The sequence below is a fragment of the Schistocerca americana genome, chromosome 5, assembly GCF_021461395.2.
Source record: "Schistocerca americana isolate TAMUIC-IGC-003095 chromosome 5, iqSchAmer2.1, whole genome shotgun sequence".
Taxonomy (NCBI): Eukaryota; Metazoa; Arthropoda; class Insecta; order Orthoptera; family Acrididae; genus Schistocerca; species Schistocerca americana.
The window spans coordinates 132,896,650-132,918,159 of NC_060123.1; the positions used below are offsets into that span (position 1 = coordinate 132,896,650).

The 21,510-nt window shown below is 42.1% G+C and overlaps 1 protein-coding gene across 1 annotated transcript in view; it reads right to left on the reverse strand.

Moving 5' to 3' along the window:
* Window positions 1-2,555: 2,555 nt before the first annotated feature.
* LOC124616237 (protein commissureless 2 homolog) overlaps window positions 2,556-21,510 on the reverse strand; it is a 241,268-nt gene continuing 222,313 nt past the window's right edge. The window contains exons 2-3 of the mRNA XM_047144540.1: window positions 2,776-2,815; window positions 2,556-2,703 (exon numbers count right to left, since the gene is read on the reverse strand). Of these exons, the coding sequence (XP_047000496.1) occupies window positions 2,556-2,703; window positions 2,776-2,815 (188 nt within the window). The remainder of the gene's footprint in view (window positions 2,704-2,775; window positions 2,816-21,510) is intronic.

Sequence of the window (21,510 nt, forward strand, 5' to 3'; positions counted from 1 at the left end):
ACATTATATGAGTATCTTTTCTGAAAGGACAATAAATTTCAAATTAAACAAGAATGGAATAAAAAAAGACACACACTTGTATGCTGTACAAAAACAAAGTAGATATCACTTCTTATAACAGATCCACTGGGAAACATGAGGTAACGTTAACATCTATGTTTGCCCACGTTAACCTCTGGATTTTTCAATTTTTTAATTGAGTTTATGTTGTAATTTTCCCACAATATTTCAACAGCTTCCGTACTTGTTTTCTATAAGATTATAAAGTGACTATGTTGGTGTCTCGTTTCCACTTCTCTTTATTGACAAAATATATTTCCTAGTAATAACTGCATACTTAATGACCATGTATTCACATATGATAGAGTTTAGTGACTGACTTTGATTATGTTTGAATAGATATTCATCAGGAACAGGGCTGTCAAAGGGAAATTAATTTTTTAACTAAAGAAAGAAAATAACACAGCTAAGCACCTCCAATCCATCTTTCAATGGAATCTTATACTACTGCCAGCTCACTGTTTGAATTTTTGACAAAACTAAAAGGATAACAGGCAGCGAAAAACTGGGATTTGCATTTGATAACCTGAAGAAAACAAGAAGGAAAGGTGTCGATGTATTATGGAGAATGACAATACTATCTTTGTTGCAAGTTAGAAATTATGCAGACTAACAATTTGACTGAGAAAGCCTGAAAGATCGCATTTATTCGTCAGTTATTTGAAAGACTTTGGCAGATGGCACCTACATCAGACATGTCCACCATAACTTTCACCCTTCTGTTAATTAGTGTTTCCACACTCTTCAAGCAATAAATAATTGAAGAATGGAAATGGAAAATATTCTAAGTGCCAAATCTGACATTTGTCAGGAAAATGAAACGGCTATTTATCTCTTTTGTACATAACTGATCTGTATCCATAAATTTGAAAAGGTGCTGTGATACCACAGAAGTATGCTGCTCATCACATCACAGAAAAAATAAGGAAACAAATTAGAAAATAAATACTTCGTTAGGAAAATTGTAAGTGATACAAGGGAAACTGATCAATTCTAAGATGGGTGCCTGCAGCAGTTTATTCAAGTGGAAGCAAGATTCTAAAGTTACTATTTTTATACACAAGTGATTCGGTGAGTTTGGTTAGTGCCCCCACAAATAAATTTAAAGGGAATGATGCAATATGTTTTGTATCTCATAGGACTGATAGGTAGCCACTCGACGTGTATACGGTATATTAATACGATGCCAATATAGTGAGCCTATTCCATTAGTATTTTTATAGTAATAAACAAATTATTTTAAGATTTTACACAAAATGAAAAAAATGAAGTAGGAAAAAATCAGACCAGCTGCAACAACCAAGGAAAAATTCGGACTTAATACTCAAAGTGGAGAAAGAGGAACAAACTTTTTAAAAAGCACAGAATTTCCTATAGCGCTCAATAATGCAAAATCGGTGATTTAGTATAATCTAAGAATTATTGCTGGAAATGTGCGAGAACTTTTTAATACCCCATATTTTGGGAGCCACAAGTCCCCCTGTTGCCCCCAACAGCCAATAACTAATATAAACAACAACAAATATAATATAAGCGTGAACAGCTGTCTCAAGATGCACCTGGCAGTTCGAAACTGGTAACGGCACAATTTGTGTAAATAAACAGCTTTGTTAACAGTGGCTGGTTGCTGTTACCTTCTCTGCAAGAATCGGCTTGTATTTTGTACGCAGCCACGGTCTCAAAAACGTCAGTTTTCGATATAATAGAAGGACGAAAGTTTTTGCTCCAAGCGTCATTAAGACAGAGGCAGCACTTTTTGCGGTAATATAAGTACAGAATAAAGCATTAGGTTTATAACTAGTGGAACTGCGATCGACAAAAATCAGAGACTATACGCCATCTACAAAGGCATGTTTGAATTACTTTCTCCGTGGGTGGGCACCTGGATCAAGTCTAGGGACACGCAACATAGTACAGAGATCACAACAGCTGCGAAACGCATTTTGTGGTATTTAGAAAGTTTTACATTTCCATTCTTCGATTGATTTGTATTAGGCCTACACTGCATTTACAGCAGAAGTAAACTCCGCAAGGATAAGAGAACTTCGACAGTAACCCCATCTCAGAGTGGCATAAATAATTTCAAGATGGTACGGCTGCACTTGTGGACAGGCCATACGATGACAAGATGTATTCTTGCGTGGAAAAAATTGTTTTCCTCTAAAGTGTTCGAAATGTGCAGCATCCATTTGTTGTTTGCAAGAACAAATACCTCAACCTCGTTCAATGCATTTTTCTTTGCATATGCGAGGTCTGCACAGACTATGAAACGAGACAAAAAGGCCAAGTGGTCTAAAATTACCACTACTGGTCAGTACAAAGTGCCACTAGCACCTCTGGCAGAGAGAGGTAGACTCCCGGGTGTCTGGTAAAATGTCACACGGATCCAGTCTTCTGAGAGCAGAGATCTTCCACACACCACGCGGGCGACGTGGAGGAATGCGGGGTGATGTGGAGAGCGGCAGCCACCTCCCTGGGAGGCGGCGCGGCCTGCGTTACGACACCTGGTACACCTTGTACGTGGCGAACAGCTCCTCGGCAGACAGCTTGGCGGGCTGGTCCGACTGGGTCAGCTGCAGCCGCGTGCGCCGCAGCTGGTCCAGGGCCTCGTCGTACGAGGGCAGTCCGGACACGAGCGTGTAGCTGGGCAGCGACTCCAGCTCGCCCGCCGGCGCGCCCGCCTCCGCCCCCGGCGCCGCCCCCGCCGCGCCCCGCCCCACCGCCGACGCCGCCTCCGCCAGGCCGCGTGCCTGCACTGCTGAAAAAAAGAGGCGGCATTTCAATTACAATGCACAGCACCGTCACCACCACATCATTAGCAGTACTGGGTAACAGGTCATCTGTATCACTAAACGGCTATCCCGTCTCACGAACGAGATTATCTGTCAGGCTGCATTTGTGGTTCTTACAAGGGAACCTCCCCACCGCACCCCCGTCAGATTTATTTATAAGCTGGCACAGTGGATAGGCCTTGAAAAACTGAACAGAGATCAATCGAGAAAACAGGAAGAGGTTGTGTGGAACTATGAAAAAAATAAGCAGAATATACAAACTGAGTAGTCCATGCGCAAGATGGGCAACATCAAGGATGGTGTAAGCTCAGGAGCGCCGTGGTCCCGAGGTTAGCGTGAGCAACTGCGTAACGAGAGGTCTACATCTACAACTACATTTATATTCCGCAAGCCACCCAACGGTGTGTGGCGAAGGGCACTTTACGTGCCACTGTCATTACCTCCCTTTTCTGTTCCAGTCGCGTAAGGCTCGCGGGAAGAACGACTGTCTGAATGCCTCCGTGCGCGCTCGGATCTCTCTAATTTTACATTCGTGATCTCCTCGGGAGGTATAAGTAGGGGGAAGCAATATATTCGATACCTCATCCAGAAACGCACCCTCTCGAAACCTGGCGAGCAAGCTACACCGCGATGCAGAGCGCCTCTCTTGCAGAGTCTGCCACTTGAGTTTGCTAAACATCTCCGTAACTCTATCACGGTTACCAAATAAACCTGTGACGAAACGCGCCGCTCTTCTTTGGACCTTCTCTATCTCCTTCGTCAACCCGATCTGGTACGGATCCCACACTGATGAGCAATACTCAAGTGTAGGTCGAACGAGGGTTTTGTAAGCCACCTCCTTTGTTGATGGACTACTTTTTCTAAGGACTCTCCCAATGAATCTCAACCTGGTACCCGCCTTACCAACAATTAATTTTATATGATCATACCACTTCAAATCGTTCCGCAGGCATACTCCCAGATATTTTACAGAAGTAACTGCTACCAGTGTTTGTTCCGCTATCATATAATCATACAATAAAGGACCCTTCTTTCTATGTATTCGCAATACATTACATTTGTCTATGTGAAGGGTCAGTTGCCACTCCCTGCACCAAGTGCCTATCCGCTGCAGATCTTCCTGCATTTCGCTACAATTTTCTAATGCTGCAACTTCTCTGTATACTACAGCATCATCCGCGAAAAGCCGCATGGAACTTCCAACACTATCTACTAGGTCATTTATATATATTGTGAAAAGCAGTGGTCCCATAACACTCCCCTGTGGCACGCCAGAGGTTACTTTAACGTCTGTAGACGTCTCTCCATTGATAACAACATGCTGTGTTCTGTTTGCTAAAAACTCTTCAATCCAGCCACACAACTGGTCTGATATTCCGTAGGCTCTTATTTTGTTTATCAGGCGACAGTGCGGAACTGTATCGAACGCCTTCCGGAAGTCAAGGACAATAGCATCTACCTGCGAGCCTGTATCTACCTGGGTCCTTTGTTCAAGTCTTCCCTCGAGTGGAAAGTTTAATTTTTTATTTTCAGACAATTATCAAAGTTCAGGCACTCACACATAATCAACTTCGCTCTCCAAAATTCCAGGACATGTTCAGATTTGCTTGGACATATGCAGGATTTGACAGTCTACACACGGAAAAAATTGAAAACGTTAAAAACATATGTTTTGACAGAGCACAGGGCACACTGTGCGACTGTGAAACTGTTGCATTTATTTGTTGCAGTTTATGCGACAAACTCTTATGTTTTCATCACTTTTTTGGGAGTGATAATCACATCCACAAGAAAACCTAAATCTTGCAAGGTAGAAGAATCTTTTCACCCATTCGCCAAGTGTATAAGTTAGGTGGGTCGACGACATATTCCTGTCATGTGACGCGCATGCCGTCACGAGTGTCGTATAGAATATATCAGACGCGTTTTCCTGTGGAGGAATCTGTTGACCTATGACCTTGCGATCAAATGTTTTCGGTTCCCATTGGAGAGGCACGTCCTTTCGTCTACTAATCGCACGGTTTTGCGTTGCGGTCGCAAAACACAGACGCTAAACTTATTACAGTGAACAGAGACGTTAATGAACAAACGGACAGATCATAACTTTGCGAAAATAAACAAAGTAAACTTTTCACTCGAGGGAAGGCTTGAACCAAGGACCTCTCGTTTCGCAGCTGCTCACGCTAACCACGGGACCACGGCGCTCCTGAGCTCATACTATCCTTGTTGTTGTCTACCTTGTGCATGGACTACTCAGTTAGTATATTTTGCTTATTTTTTTCATAGTTCCACACAACTTCTTCCTGTTTTCTCGATTGATCTGTGTTCAGTTTTTCAATGCCTATCCACTGTGCCAACCCATAACTATATCTGAGGGGGGTGCGATGGGGAGGTTCCCTTGTTAGCAAAGCATTTGACTCCGTCAGCCATACAATTCTACTAGAAAAACTGCACTGCTATGGTTTTAGAGGCTCAGAACGATCTCTGATCAGATCCTACCTGAGTGACAGAAAACAAATCGTGGAGTTCGGCAGGTCAAATGTCACGAATATCACGCACGGAGTCCCACAGGTTTCTGTGTTTGGCTCTTTAATCTTAACAGTACATAGGGTAATTCAGTTGCCCCTACATATTGGTTTTAAGCAACCCACAACACCTTCAAATACCACATGAAAAACTTTTATATTCTCCCGCCCGCTACACGCAAACTATACGACCTAAAGAAAAAAATGAACAGGACATCTTTGTGCGACATTCGATGTAGTTAAATTTTGTTATGGCATACGTTTTCGCTAGAGGCCATAGTTTTAGAATTATTCAAGAAAAACTTACAAATGTGACCTCCAAACGCGTTTTTCTTGAATAACTCTACAATCGTGGCCTCCAGCGGAAACGTAGCCCAGTACATAATTAACTACATTAAATTTCCTACAAAAAGGTTATTTCTTCTATAGGACTAATAGTTTGCGCTTAGCAAGCGATAGAATATAAAAATTTCGCTCTTGTTTTTTTTTTAAGATGTTGCAGGTTGCGTAAAACCTATCATTAGGGGCAGCTGAATCACCCTATATGTAAACTGATTTGCCCAGTATTATGTTGTGTAAATCCACTCTATGTAGATGACACCAATTTCGTTACAGTTGGCAAAGACTTGAAGCACTGAAGGAGGGAAGTAGGTCTCGACTCAGAACAGCCAGTTAAGTAGTTCCAAATCAATGAATTGCGTATTAATCATGAAAAAACTGTAAATATTCACCTCAGCTTATGTATGAACATTGATGCAACGACTGTGCTTCAGCTAAACTTCTTTTGGTCCATCTTGCCTCATATTTAACATGGAAGAGTCATACCGTTTATTTCTATACTAAATAAGGATTTGTTACATATTTGTTAGGTAAACTATGGTCATATGTTAGTGATAAGCTATTTTTCAAGACATATTATGATTTTTCCACATCCACACGGCATATGCCGTTTTGTTGCGAAGGAATTCCCCTGGAGGAAAAACAGTTCTCATTTGGCGAAAGAAGGCAATCAGATGCATCTACGGAGTCCTAAATAATGAGTCTTGTAGACCATATTTTAAAAAACTAAAATAACATCAACTCAGTCACAAATTACGACAATTTTTTGTCCAACATAACACACGCCTCAAACAACAGATCGACATCACAGTCGCTAGACTTAAGAAAACTCAAATCAGTTACAAATACATGGGATAAAACCATTTAAAATGTTACCAGTACAGGAACACAAGACTGAACTTATATATGTATACTATGTTAAGTATCTCATGTGCAGCATGATGGTCACTTGTGTACCTTGGTAGACAATACGAATCTAAAATATCTTTTACACCAACTATGTGATTTATGCAACTATACCCAATATTTAAGTACGCATGTACACAAAATACGACGCTGATTGCATTTTCAATGCTTAAAGATAGATAGTAAAAAAGTAAATAAATATATAACTTCATGATTCACAGTCCTAGTTACAGGTTGCCAATCCAACAGCAACAGGGGCAAAAAAATTCATTTACAAATTAATTAATGTGTTAAATATGTGACTCTAAGCATGTATATCCCGTAATTACTGACTGAATTTAAAATGCTGCCATAATCTACTCATTAAGAGGAATAATACGATTTCAAAGTTTTAAAACAGAAAGGTAAATATTAAAGTTAGAAACCATGTACATGTCTTGAGTCAGCGTAACTCAGCGCTTACAAACTACACAGAATAAATTGATACAGTATACAAGAATGAAAATCATTCGTAACTTTCAACAAACTTTACGCTTAACTGCAAATCTTTACAAGACTTTTTCTCGCATGCATCGCCCACAAAATGATGAAAAAACTTTATAGCTTATTACATTTTCGCTGTCTGTATGCAGTAAAATTGCCGCATTTATTAGTTCTTGACTACTAGCTCTATTCGCAACACATTTTGCGGACAGTATCCACTTATACCGCTGAGCGTTACCTGCAAAAGTATATTATTGTACGACACATAATTCACGCGATATGGCGTCATAAACATTGAGATCCGCGAAAACTTGCTTTTAATTAAAAAGGAGCGCAAGATATCCACACCACGGCCATCTGCTGCTTGATAGTTAGAGCGCTTAGCAACTTTCAACATACTTTAAACATAATTTCGAACATTTTTAAATCTTTTGTCGCTTACATGCTTAGAGTCAAATACTTAACACATCAATTCATTTTTAAAGTATGTTAAGTTTAAGGTTCTATTATACAAGGGAGTTCGATACTTCAAAGAATGGGGGTTTACTCGTATTAAATGTCTGGCAACGTGGTGGAATATCTGACTGAATTAAAGAACTCTCTGTTGGCAACCACTTGTACTCCATATCTTCACATCAATTCTTAAAGTTAAAGATTTCGGTTATTTTATAACTGTCATTAGCACTAATAAGATAGTCTTTCGTAATACCACATCATTAATTGTGGTAATAGATAGTGTTTCGTAATCCCACATCATTAACAATGGTCCACTAAAATAATGTGTAAAATTAGAAGGCTTTCAATGCAGTAGAAATAAGGAATCGGGAACAACGTGGACAGAAGATGAAGCAGCACTGGAAAAATATAAAACAACAAGTAAAGAAGGGAATTGCAGTTGTTTCGTGCTCTTAGTTGCTCGATAGAAAATTTTTAAAAAAATCTGTATATTTGACTCGTTTCCATATCCCAGAGAGCAACGATGAACCGCTACGCATGTTCTATGCAGTAGATAAGCATCAGCAAAGGCGAATGGCTGAGAGGAGCAACGAATGCTTAGATCACTGCAGAAAACGCCATTGATCTTGCGGAAAGTTTTATTGAATGGTGACTCAGTGAACGCCGCCATCAATAAGATATTCCTCAGCATTGGAATCGGACCTTTCCTTAACAGGCGAAAAGTGAACCATAAACTCAGTGTAAGAAATTGGTGACACGCATTCCTCTCACATTTAACTTGACAACCTCTGACGTCTCTGATATGTACGTCCGGACTCCGGAGCGTTTTGGCCATACTGCGTATGTGTTGCCTGCTTCTGCGAGGAAGCTGCTGTGGCGCTCCTGACCTCGTGCAGCCGGAGGAAAATTAAGTAAGCCCGTGGACACGGATTTGTGGGCCACTGGCTACGCGGAAGCGTAGGGAATTTCCACGATGCGTCTGCCACTACTTGTTCGCCTTGGAGCCGGATGACGTACATACGCAGAGCAGGAGGGGTGCAGTAGCGCTGCATAGCAGAAACAGCAGCTGTCAACACACAGCCCCGGTGTCTGCGTTCGTCTGGATGTGGAGCACCGCTGGCTGTGCTCCAGGGAAGCGCCGTGCGACTGACACTTCTTCCTGCTCCATACAGTCCGCTCCAGATGTACGCGACTGGCCATTAAAATTGCTACACCAAGATGAAATGCAGATGATAAACGGGTATTCATTGGACAAATATATTATACTAGAACTGACATGCGCTTACATTTTCACGCAATTTGGGTGCATAGATCCTGAGGAATCAGTACCCAGAACAACCACCTCTGGCCGTAATAACGGGCTATATACGCCTGGGCATTGAGTCAAACAGAGCTTGGATGGCGTGTACAGGTACAGCTGCCCATGCAGCTTCAACACGATACCACAGTTCCTCAAGAGTAGTGGCTGGCGTATTGTGACGAGCCAGTTGCTCGGCCACCATTGACCAGACGTTTTCAATTGGTGAGAGATCTGGAGAATGTGCTGGCCAGGGCAGCAGTCGACAATTTCTGTATCCAGAAAGGCCCGTACAGGACCTGCAACATTCGGTCGTGCATTATCCTGCTGAAATATAGGGTTTAGCAGGGATCGAATGAAGGGTGGAGCCACGGGTCATAACACATCTAAAATGTAAAGTCCACTGTTCAAAGTGCCGTCAATGCGAACAAGAGGTGACCGAGACGTGTAACCAATGGCACCCCATACCATCACGCCGGGTGATACGCCAGTATGGCGATGACAGATACACGCTTCCAACGTGCGTTCACCGCGATGTCGCCAAACACGGATGCGACCATCATGATGCTGTAAACAGAACCTGGATTCATCCGAAAAAATGACGTTTTGCCATTCGTGCACCCAGGTTCGTCGTTGAGTACACCATCGCAGGTGCTCCTGTCTCTGATGCAGCGTCAAGGGTAACCGCAGCCATGGTCTCCGAGCTTATAGTCCGTGCTGCTGCAAACATCGTCGAACTATTTGTGTAGATGGTTGTTGTCTTGCAAACGTCCCCATCTATTGACTCAGGGATCGAGACGTGGTTGCACGATCCGTTACAGCCATGCGGATAAGATGCCTGTTATCTCGACTGCTAGTGATACGAGGCCGTTGGGATCCAGCACGGCGTCCCGTATGATCCTCCTAAACCCACCGATTCTATATTCTGCTAACAGTCATTGGATCTCGACCAACGCGAGCAGCAATGTCGCGGTACGATTAACCGCAATCGCGATAGGCTACAATCCGACCTTTATCAAAGTCGGAAACGTGATGGTACCCATTTCTCCTCCTTACACGAGGCATCACAACAACGTTTCACCAGGCAACGCCGGTCAACTGCTGTTTGTGTATGAGAAATCAGTTGGGAACTTTCCTCATGTCAGCACGTTGTAGGTGTCGCCACCGGCGCCAACCTTGTGTGAATGCTCTGAAAAGCTAATCATTTGCGTATCACAGCGTCTTCTTCCTGTCGGTTAAATTCTGTAGCGCGTCATTTTCGTGGTGTAGCAATTTTAATGGCCAGTAATGTATAATGCACCCAAGTATAAAAACAACTGTGCTTCCTGCACTTCCAAATATGCGGGGTTGTTCTCCAGTGTGTCACTTGTCGCTTCTTTCACCTTTGCAATGACTTGATTATGTTAAATTATTCCAAGCTACACTGTGGTGCATCTTAAACTGTATGACCCCTATCAATGGCTGAATACGAGAGTTCAAACGTCAGAAGAGAGCAAGGACACTACTATCACATCTAATAGGACGACACAGAGTACATGCACTGTGGTGGTCAAACCAATCTGCACGTCGAGCACAGTTTTACCTTTAACAGTAAAAGATCTCAGACGATTCAGCAAGTTGATCTTTAAGTGCGCAAATAAGTTGTACACATAACACCTTCCGAAAGAAATTGGTCCAGGCTTTCCAGAGTTATACTGGAACACGAACACACTCACAATACTGCACTAAAAGTTTTCGGCTTGGGCATTCACCACATATTTACATAAACTACGACATGAGATTTGTAAAAAGATTAAAAAAATCAACTACTGTGTGCTGCAGAGCTGCATATTCTGCAATGAAATTCCATTGGCGAAATACGCGAACTGGTGTTTAACATTTCTTTTTGATTAAAATTACCGAGCTTGAAGTTTGTCACTGAGTAGTTTAAGTTTCCTTTAATTTACGTCTATGGTCACAAACTTTTTGTTAACAGATTACCGGTTTCGGTCTATAATGACCATCATCAGATCTGTTTTATAAAAACAAAGTCCTAATGTAATGCAGCCATAATGGCATCGTCAAATGTTAAATGCAAAATCAGCACTAACATCGTCAAATATATATAAATAACATCATATGCACATACATTAGGACTTTGTTTTTATAAAACAGATCTGATGATGGTCATTATAGACCGAAACCGGTAATCTGTTAACAAAAAGTTTGTGACCATAGAGGTAAATTAAAGGAAACTTGTTGCATATACGGGTCACTGTTTTATTCTCGACAATGTCGCAGCTTGTGAGATTGAGTAGTTTGTTCTTCATAGATTGCGGTTAGTGTAGCTCACCTATCCAAATAATGAAATAATTTATGACCCGGTGCATGAGCAGGCGTCTCCAAAATACGAGGGGCGTTCAATAAGTGATGCAACACATTTTTTTTCTAGAACCAGGTTGATTTTATTCAGGATTACAATACACCTTATTATTCCCCCACTCTTTTGGCTACAAACTTCTATTTTTCAAAATAATCTCCGTTCAATGCGATGACCTATCGCCAGCTTGCTGGGAGGGCCCGTATGCCCGCGTGGTACCACTCTATTTGTCGAGGTAGCAGACAAAGTCTTGCTACATCAATAACCTCCCCATCATCCACTTACTACTTCCGGCAGAGTGTATCCTTCATGGTTCGCAGGAGAGCTACTGTAAAGCTTGGGAGGTAGGAGACGAGGTACTGGCAGAATTAAAGCTGTGAGGACGGGGCGTGAGTCGTGCTTGGGTAGCTCAGTTGGTGGAGCACTTGCCCGCGAAAGGCAAAGGTCCCGAGTTCGAGTCTCGGTCCGGCACACAATTTTGATCTGCCACGAAGTTTCATATCAGCGCACACTCCGCTGCAGAGTGAAAATCTCATTCTGTATCCTTCATTGGTCCAAAAACACGGACGTGGGAAGGTGCGTGATACAGACTGTGGGGTAACAACTGATCGGTGCAGTTTTGTGAGCTCCTCCCGGGTGCGCAGACGTGTGTGAGGCCTGAGGAAAACAAGTTCGTTTGCAAGATTTTAAACATGGCTGCAACAGCAACTGTTGAATGATAAAGGATGACAGCCAAAAACAGTTGCAGGATAAAAGTTTATTAAAATTCTTGACCAAGGTTTCGGTACATGTAATTTTAGCTTTTTTACTTCTGATGAAGGTATATTTATATCATGCAATGGAGATTAATAAAACTATTGTGCCAAAGGCGTCGTCAATAATTAAGACATCTTCTCCATTTGTACAACATGACTATATGCACACGGTCAAAGCGAACAGTTTAGCACCATTACTTCGCCTATGAACTATCGAGACAAGAGTGGCTGTCATCCTTTATCGTGTAGACACTCTTGTCTCGATAGATCATAGGCGAAGTAATGGTGCTAAACTGTTCGCTTTGACCGTGTGCCTATAGTCATGTTGTACAAATGGAGAAGATGTCTTAATTATTGACGACGCCTTTGGCACAATTGTTTTATTAATCTCCATTGCATGATGTAATTTTAGATTTTTTACTTCTGATGAAGGTATATTTATATGTACCGAAACCTTGGTCAAGAATTTTAATAAATTTTTATCCTGCAACTGTTTTTGGCTGTCATCCTTTATCGTGAAGTTCGTTTGCTCTTTTTTATTTTATTTTATTTTGTGTGCGTGTGTGTGTGTGTGTGTGTGTGTGTGTGTGTGTGATCTCGAATGAGAATGTCTGCACGTTCCAACATTTCAGGATTCACAGCTGCTTACCACCGGTCAGCACGCAGAAGATCGGACAGATTTCCACGACCTTGTTGTGATGATGACAGATGCCTCACCCAATATCCCACTGTGCTTTTGTTCCCTGTCAAGTCTCCGAACACATTTTTCAAGCGCCTATGAATATCTGCGATGCTCTGGTTTTGCACCAAAAGACATGCAGTGAAAACTCTCTGCATGGAATGCAGCATCCTCGTTACACACGCCATTTTGGAGGCTACGTATAGAGCTGCCACCTGTCGGAACTTCGTGAAACTACAGAGGCTACTATCCCAAGGTGTCCCACAACAAATCCACATTTTTATCACCCGAAATTGGCAGAGAAAAAGCGTGCTGCATTACTTATTGATACGTCACCTCGTACCCCCCCCCCCCCCCCCCCCCTTGTAATATAATTTGGCATCACCTCCACATTTAAGGTTTCACAGATGCCTAGTATATAAATATATAAAATGTTTCAATGTAATCATAATAATTTGTTCACATTAGTGCTTTTGCTTTTTCTCACGACTGTCATGATACCAACTTGTACCGGTGCCTGGTGAATTGGGAACAAATTAGCGCTTTCTAGCCCAAGTACCTCTTAAACTTTCAATTACAAAATTACGAAAAAGGTGCATGCTTGTACAGTTTACCGCCATTACAGAACACACTGGTTTGCAGAAACAGTGTCTTATTTAAAATTTCTATTCGTTTTTTCCATACAACCTCAAGTTGTAATTTCTGTATGTAAATATAACCGATGAAGCGTCTGTCTTGAAATTAACGGAACACTGATAAACTAGTTGCCACTGGGCGACAAACAGCATGGAGGTTGCAATGTTCTCACAGAGTCAGGGGTGCAGCAGTTACATTTGAAAAGTTTCCCATTGGGCTCCCGCCCAGATGTGCTGTTCAATGTAAACAGCTCGCAACCACTGCTATTGAGGACTGTGGCGCATTTCAGACGACTGCTAGACCTGTTGCTAGACTCAAATTATTGTTGTTTTGTGTAATTTTTGTATTACTAACTGGTGGGTGTATACAGGGTGAAAAGTATTTAAACCGACAAACTCTGGGAGGTTGTATGGGACATCAAAACAAATATTTTTCCCCAATGTCATTTTTTCCTATGAGGATTATTTAAACCAGTGGAGGTCATATTACGCTCTTCGGTTGTTAGAGGCCGTATTACGGTTCTTAGAGGGCGTATTACGCTCTTCAGTTGTAGGCAACTGCTGTCCACCAGTGTAGTAGTGCATTGTCTCTGTTTACTAATGGATCGATACACCTGGAGTGAGTACACTGACATGGTTGGTGACTTCTACGTAGCACACCACAACGGACGAGCTGTACAGCGGGTTTATCAACAACAATATCCTAATCGTCGTATCCCGCATCATACGACCTTTGCTGCTGTGTACCAACGTCTGCGTGAGACCGGGTCATTTAGCAGATTACCTGGATAGGGAAGCCGTCGCACAACAAGAAAGCTGCAATTTGAGGAAGCTGCTGGAAGACGTCCCGCTCGCTACAAGACAACACATGTGGTTCCAACATGACGGGGCGCCGGCACATTTCAGTCGTCGTGTGCGTCGATTCCTGGACCGACGGTTCCCAGAAACGTGGATTGGCAGAGGTGGTCCTGTATCATGGCCTGTTCGATCCCCAGGTATGTCCCCTCTGGACTTTTTTTGTGTGGGAAGACATGCGCAACCTTGTTTAGGCAATTCCTGCTGCATCAGAAGAGGATCTGGTTGCCCGGATAGTAGCAGTAGCAGGAACAATTCAGGATACTCCTGGGATTTTTTGTCCGTGTCTGACAGAACATGATCCGACGGTTTAACCTTTGTTTATGTGTCAATGGAGGCATTTTTGAAAATCTACTGTAATTGAAATTGGGTTGTGTTAATGTGTTGTCTCTTGGTCATAAAAAAATGGAAAAGTGTTTGTTGGTTTAATTAATTTGCCGCCAGATAAATCTTCCTCTTCCGGTTTAAATACTCCTCATAGGAAAAAATGACACTAGGGAAAAATATTTGTTTTGATGTCCCCTACAACCTCCCAGAGTTTGTCGGTTTAAATACTTTTCACCCTGTATATACTGTAGACTCAAACTAACTTGAATAGAACATTGTAAGAATAGACTTGTACGCAAGTAATTCAATCAGCATAAGTGTTGGTTATTCCCAAAGCTAAGCTTACTCCATCATTTTACTTTAACTCAAAAAGTTTTAATGTGAACTCTGTACTATTGCTGACTGTATGGTCCGTGTTGCTTAAGCCTAAAATTAATAAATAAATACAAATATTTATACCCACTCTCCAACTGGTTTGTTGACAGATACGGACAAATATGTTAGTGCACAATCCAAAGTCAAACACTGTGATCTTCCTGTATGCTCACACGTTATGTCTGATAGAAATTTTGGTCATTATTACTTATCTATTATTTATTTTGACAATATGGCTAGCTATCACCGTCGATTCCTGTATTTGTACTAATTTGCCAGATAACGTGTGACAACTGGAAGAAATAGTACTACAACGCCGACAATGGGTTGTGGTATGGTAGTGTTGAGCTCTGCACGTGCTGAAGCACGCAGGAGTCGCTCGTAGGAATCATTAGTAAGAATTGCTCGAGGGTCATTGATAAAGACGGCAGCGTATGCATTCCGTGCACATTTCGGACATACTATAATTTAATAAATTTAATATTTGCTTTAATTCACAGCTCCATGCCAGGAAACGAGTAGCTTCCTACAGGCTCGGTAAGGAAGGCCCCCTTTCCGGTGCAGTGGCATGCAGTACTGGTATTTGCAGTTTTTGATTATTGGTTCTCGTCCAACAAACACGCTGATAAAAATTTGTTAAAAATCATAGAATGAAGGCTTTCACGGCAGGTGTTGTCATCACTTAACACTTCCGGGCTGAGGTGCCGTGTTCCATACATAGAACTCTCCCGTGACGTTTCGCCTTCGACTGCGGAAGACATCCTCCGAGGACAATCGGCGAACTGCAGTCGAAGGCGAAAAGTCAGGGGAGAGTTCTATATGTGGACAACGGCATTTCAGCCCGGAAGTGTTAAGTGATGATTTGTTAAAAAGTTTGTTAAAATATTTTATAACTTTTAATGTTCATTTCTATTCTGTGCAACTGAATTTCCAAACTAAAGGATGACATTAATGGCCAGGCAGAATGTAATTAACACTGGAACAATACTCTGGGGTACTGGTACGCCCCATGCAAATTCGTAAAAGGCTGTGTTAGAAATTTGCAGCTCTCTGTAGTTTCAGTTCACAACATAAGCGAGCATCACGTGGCATATGTTTTACGTAAAGAACTGTTTAAGGTACATCAGCAGTAGCCCAGTGTAGCGGTTGTGTCAAGTAAATTTATTTTTCTAGCATCTGTTTTTTGACATTATCATTTGCTTTTCAACAAATTAGTTACAAAGTGTGATACAAGATGTTTCTTGGGTATATTTCGTGAATGGAAGGGAGAGGCGGGCTTACTGCGAGTATTGACTCTTTCTTTCATTTCGTCGTAACGAAAACACAACCATCTCTCCAGAGCACCTGAGGGAGATAACACAAACTTATTCAAGCTTTCTGAAAAACTGAAATGTACAATACCACCAAATTCGTCGTCGACATTTTCGAACAATTATGTCATATACGGGGTGGTCCACTTAATCGTTTCAATGCAAATATTTCTGGAACAGCAATAGATATTGAAAACCGGCTTTCACAAGCGTGAATGTAAGGCAGGGCCTCATGAAAATAAATGCTATGAGGCATTCTAAAACGTAATAAAATATTACTTTCAACACAAACCCACGTTCTTTTTTTATTTGGACACCCCGTATTACTTCCTACGCAATCAATAACAACAAAAAATTCCAAAGTGAAATCGATGCCTGAAATAAACGAACCGCGCCGCTGTTGTACATCCCCATGTTCCTCGTAATCGCGGTGTGATTGACGTAATACGATGCAACAAACGCTGCACTTACTGGTATGCCCGCATCTCGTGGTCGTGCGGTAGCGTTCTCGCTTCCCACGCCCGGGTTCCCGGGTTCGATTCCCGGCGGGGTCAGGGATTTTCTCTGCCTCGTGATGGCTGGGTGTTGTGTGCTGTCCTTAGGTTAGTTAGGTTTGAGTAGTTCTAAGTTCTAGGGACTGATGACCATAGATGTTAAGTCCCATAGTGCTCAGAGCCATTTGAACTTACTGGTATTTACACTGTTGTTAGGCGGACTGAAAACAATACAGATGTGCAGCCACACACTATGCAAATAAGGGAAGGGTTTACTCATTGGCTATGAGGACTATGGGGCTTAACATCTGTGGTCATCAGTCCCCTAGAACTTATAACTACTTAAACCTAACTAACCTAAGGACATCACACACATCCATTCCCGAGGCAGGATTCGAACCTGAGACCGTAGCGGTCACGCGGTTCCAGACTGAAGCACCTAGAACCGCACGGCCACACCGGCCGGCCGTTTACTCATTCTTGCTATGATCTTTACTACTCTACGAGAGTAAACTAATGGTAACGAAAATCCGAAAGTCTCCGGCCAGAGTAAACATAATTAACGTCTGACCAAGGATCTAACACAGGGGCAAATGGTAGTTATAAGTAATTGTAATTGACGTATTGTGACGAAACCAACGCCGTTCTTTTTGTGATTTTTCATGTTATTGATTTCGTAAGAAATAATATGGGCTGTAAATTTAAAAATCAGGTTTGTGTTGAAAATAATATTTGTTTACGTTTTAGAATGTGTCATAGTATTTACTTGCATGAGCCCCTGCCTTACACATAGACTTACTAAATAAAAACTAGACCGCGCATTGGCGCTAGTGTCGCGTCCCCACATTGAACGAGATAGAAGCCGCCATTTGCAGGGAAACAGTGCGTAAACATGGTACGTTCGTGTGCTGCTTTTAATTGTAACAGTATAATGGAAGCAAAGACGAAGACGGAAACAATGTTACATTTCACAGGTCAGTCATTTCTGGTTGTTTGTTACTTTCTATTACTTGTATATAGTATTTTCAAGGAGAAATAATACATCATGAGCGTTTGTTTTTGTTTAGGTTTCCCCTTACAAATGATTTTCTAAATCGGAAATTGGATAGTTGCTACTCGGAGAGAGAACTTCCAACCGATAGCAAATTATTTGCTGTGCTCTCTTCATTTTGAAGAGAATTGTTACATGAAAAATTATGTAAATGGATGTCAACTGAAGGACGATGCTATACCGACAGTATTTGGATTTCCAACTCATTTGGAAAAGGTATAATGTCCTGGAAATCGTGCAATATAGGCCTAGGTTAAATAGTGTGGAAATACTGTCAGTGTGCATAATTTTGAACGTTCGTATTCCAGGTTACCAAGGCAATCAAATATATATTAAGTATGAATCAGAGATAGGTCGAATAACTGCGTTTAGATACTTAACATGTGTTGTCAGGTGGTGATTATACTTCGTAAATGGTCAAATATTTGATCAAATGTTGCAAACTGAACCACTTTCAGAGGTGCTGTCAGTGTTAAAAACTAATATGCGAATGAAATTCCTACGGTATTTAAAGTGATATGGGTTATTACAATTAATCATACCAAAATTCGAGTGTAGGCAATACTGTGCTAAACAATAGTAAGCGTGCAAAATGCACACAGGAATCGGCAAAAAGCAAAGAGGACCTGACAGGAAAATTACGTGAATTAAATAATAATCGTACTGTCTGCTACTTTAAAAGTTTCATGTAATTATCAAATGCAAATAGCTCGATGTAAACTCTCTCCACCTTGTCAGGACAGAGCCTTACATTCTTAAATTTCGCGTCTCTATGCAGACGTATTTCGGAAATTAGGAAACTTCATTCATTTAAGTATACTTTTAAAATAGACTCGAATACTCAGTACTTTTTTAAACAAACATGTGTTTAATTTGTGCTTCAATTTGCTCTTGTTGCGTCTCATATATTTCAAATCACAACCCAAGTACTAAGGATTCATCCCTGCAAATGGCGGCGATCAGCTGCTTCAATTGGGGGACAGTTGCCTCGCTTCTTCGCTACGGCGTGGTAGGGGCTTGGCCTTACATTCATACCCGTGAAAATCGTTTTTCAATATCTGTTGTTATTCCAGAGATACTCAGCACTGACACCTCTACACAAACGCCGCTGCTTTCCGTCGTTACATGAAGACCGTCGGCCACTGAGATGCCCGTGGTGAGAGGTAGCGTCCGAAGTTTGGTATTCGCGGCACTCTCTTTGTACTGTGAATCTCGGAATATTGAAATTCCCTAACGTTTTTCCGAAATGGAATGTTCCATGCGTGTAGCTCCAACTATCATTTCGCGTTCAAAGTCTGTTCACTCCCGTCATGTGGCCATAAACCTTTTCACACGAATCACCTGAGTATAAATGACAGCTCCGCCAATGCACTGACGTGTTATATAGCTTGTGTATCTACATTTACATCTACATCCGTACTCAGCAAGCCACCTGACGGTGTGTGGCGGAGGGTACCTTGAGTACCTCTAGCGGTTCTCCCTTCTATTCCACTCTCGTATTGTTCGTGGAAAGAAAGATTGTCGGTATGCCTCTATGTGGGCTCTAATCTCTCTGATTTTATCCTCATGGTCGCTTCGCGAGATATACGTAGGAGGGAGCAATATACTGCTTGACTCCTCTGTGAAGGTGTGCTCTCGAAACTTCAACAAAAGCCCGTACCGAGCTACTGAGCGTCTCTCTTGCAGAGTCTTCCACTGGAGTTTATCATCTCCGTAACGCTTACGCGATACTACCGCCATCTTTATAAATTCATATCGCTAACACATGACTTTAGTCACCTCTGTGTTGTCAAAACACACCAATCCGTTGATGATCGGTTTTAGCTCTTTGAATAGTTTTGATACATATGAGCTAATAGAGTTTTTCAACCGTTCGACACAGAATGGAGATTCTTCCGATTTTTTTTTTCTTTTTTTTTTTTGGTTAGGTAGAAGTCAGGGCTGGATCTTTTACCAAAGTTGACGCAAAGTTACGTCTTCAGTCACAAAGTATCCTCGCTTTACAGCACTCCAGTACTCCTGTGTAATACTGATGTAAATTTCTCATGAGTACCCTTCCAGAGTTAACTTTAAGGTCGATGGAGTACGTCTTAACAGCAAGGGACCTTCCGGCGACGTTATATAATGTATGTACTATACGCGGACAGTGAAGGTTTGAAGGGCGCCGCTGGCAATGAGAGTCCAGCACAGTTCCACTGCCTGTGGCCTCGTCGTTGGCTGCGGCTTCCGGTTCAGCCAAGGATCCACCGAACTGGACGCTGACCACACGGACACCCGGCAACAACTGGCCCCTCCCCGGGTCCGGTGGTCGACAGGATTTTGTTTCGTGAGCACGAACTATTCTGACGCGCGGATAACGTGTCTGCTAATTTTCGTAGCTTCACCCGTTCTGTCATTAGACGGCTGTCGCGCTAGACCAGTACCGTTCTCGGTAGATCGTCGTGTAATACCCATTAAGTCTGGATGCTCATCCAGTCTGAGAGGCATCGATGATATGCTTGTTCCATTCTCTATGTTCTGTAGGTTTCCGGTTCGGGATAATGCATTTGGTAGTTGTAATATCACCACCAGGCTGGGACAGAAGCTAAAGGACGTACGTTTCACGAAGAGTTTGACAACAAACGAGGTATGTCCACAAAGTAAGTTCTGTTTGGTTATATACAAAAAAAAGTGTACAGATACAGAAAAAATATTTATTGTACAAATGTTACAACTGTTAAACTACTTGTATACATAGCTTCCGAAATTTTGTAAGCACTTGTCATAGCGTAGCACAAGTTTTCGTATGCCTTCTTCATAGAAGGTTGCCGCCTGTGTATTCAACCATGTGGTAACATGTTCCTTCGGCTCGTCATCATCGTTGAAGTGTTATCCACCAAGGACAGATGTAATGTGTAAGAAGAGATAAAGTCGCTAGGAGCGAGGTCCGGGCTGTACAGAGGATGATCAAAGGCATCCCAGTGAAATTCCCTTAAGAGTTGTTTCGTCACATTCGCCCTGTGACGTCGGGCATTATCGTGGAAAACACAACACCTTTTGACCGCAATCCTCGGCGCTTGTTCTGTATTGCGCGGCGCAATTTCTTAATGGTCTCGCAGTGACCCTGTGCATTGACTGTATGGCCTCGTGGTAAGAAATCAATCAGCAAAATGCTTTTTCCGTCCCAAAAAACATTGCCTATGACTTTTCGAGGTGTCAAGATTTGCTTAGGCTTAACCTTCGATGGGGATCAAGTGTGCCTCCATTGCATTGATTGCCGTTTTGTTTCAGGGGTGTCGTACGATACCCAAGTTTCACTCCCCGTGACTATCCGAGAAAGAAAACCATCGCCTTCTTCGTTGCTGCGTGTCAAAACGTGAAGTGCACGGTCCATCTGTTGTTTTTTGTGTTGTTCAGCTTGAATTTTTGGTACCCAACGTGAGCAAAGTTTTCGAAATTTCAAGTTTTTCAGTAACAATTTCATGAATTAGTGATCGTGAGATTTGCGGAACTTCCATAGCAAGGGCACTAAGTGTAAACTTACGGTTGTGCTTAATCTTCTCTTCAATTGTGTGAATCAGCTCATCAGTAACCACAGACGGGCATCCACTTCGTTCTTCATCGTGCACTTGATCACGTCCTTCATTGAACAGTCTGACCCATCTTACGACCATTGAATCACTCACAGCATTTTGTCCGTAAACCTCGCAGATTTGCCGATGAATTTCCGTTGGTTTAACTTTGCATTTAGAAAACGAATCTGATTTCACACGCGGCGGTATTTTCAACTACGGCTGAGAATATGAAGAAGCACTACAAAGCACATGTCGGCA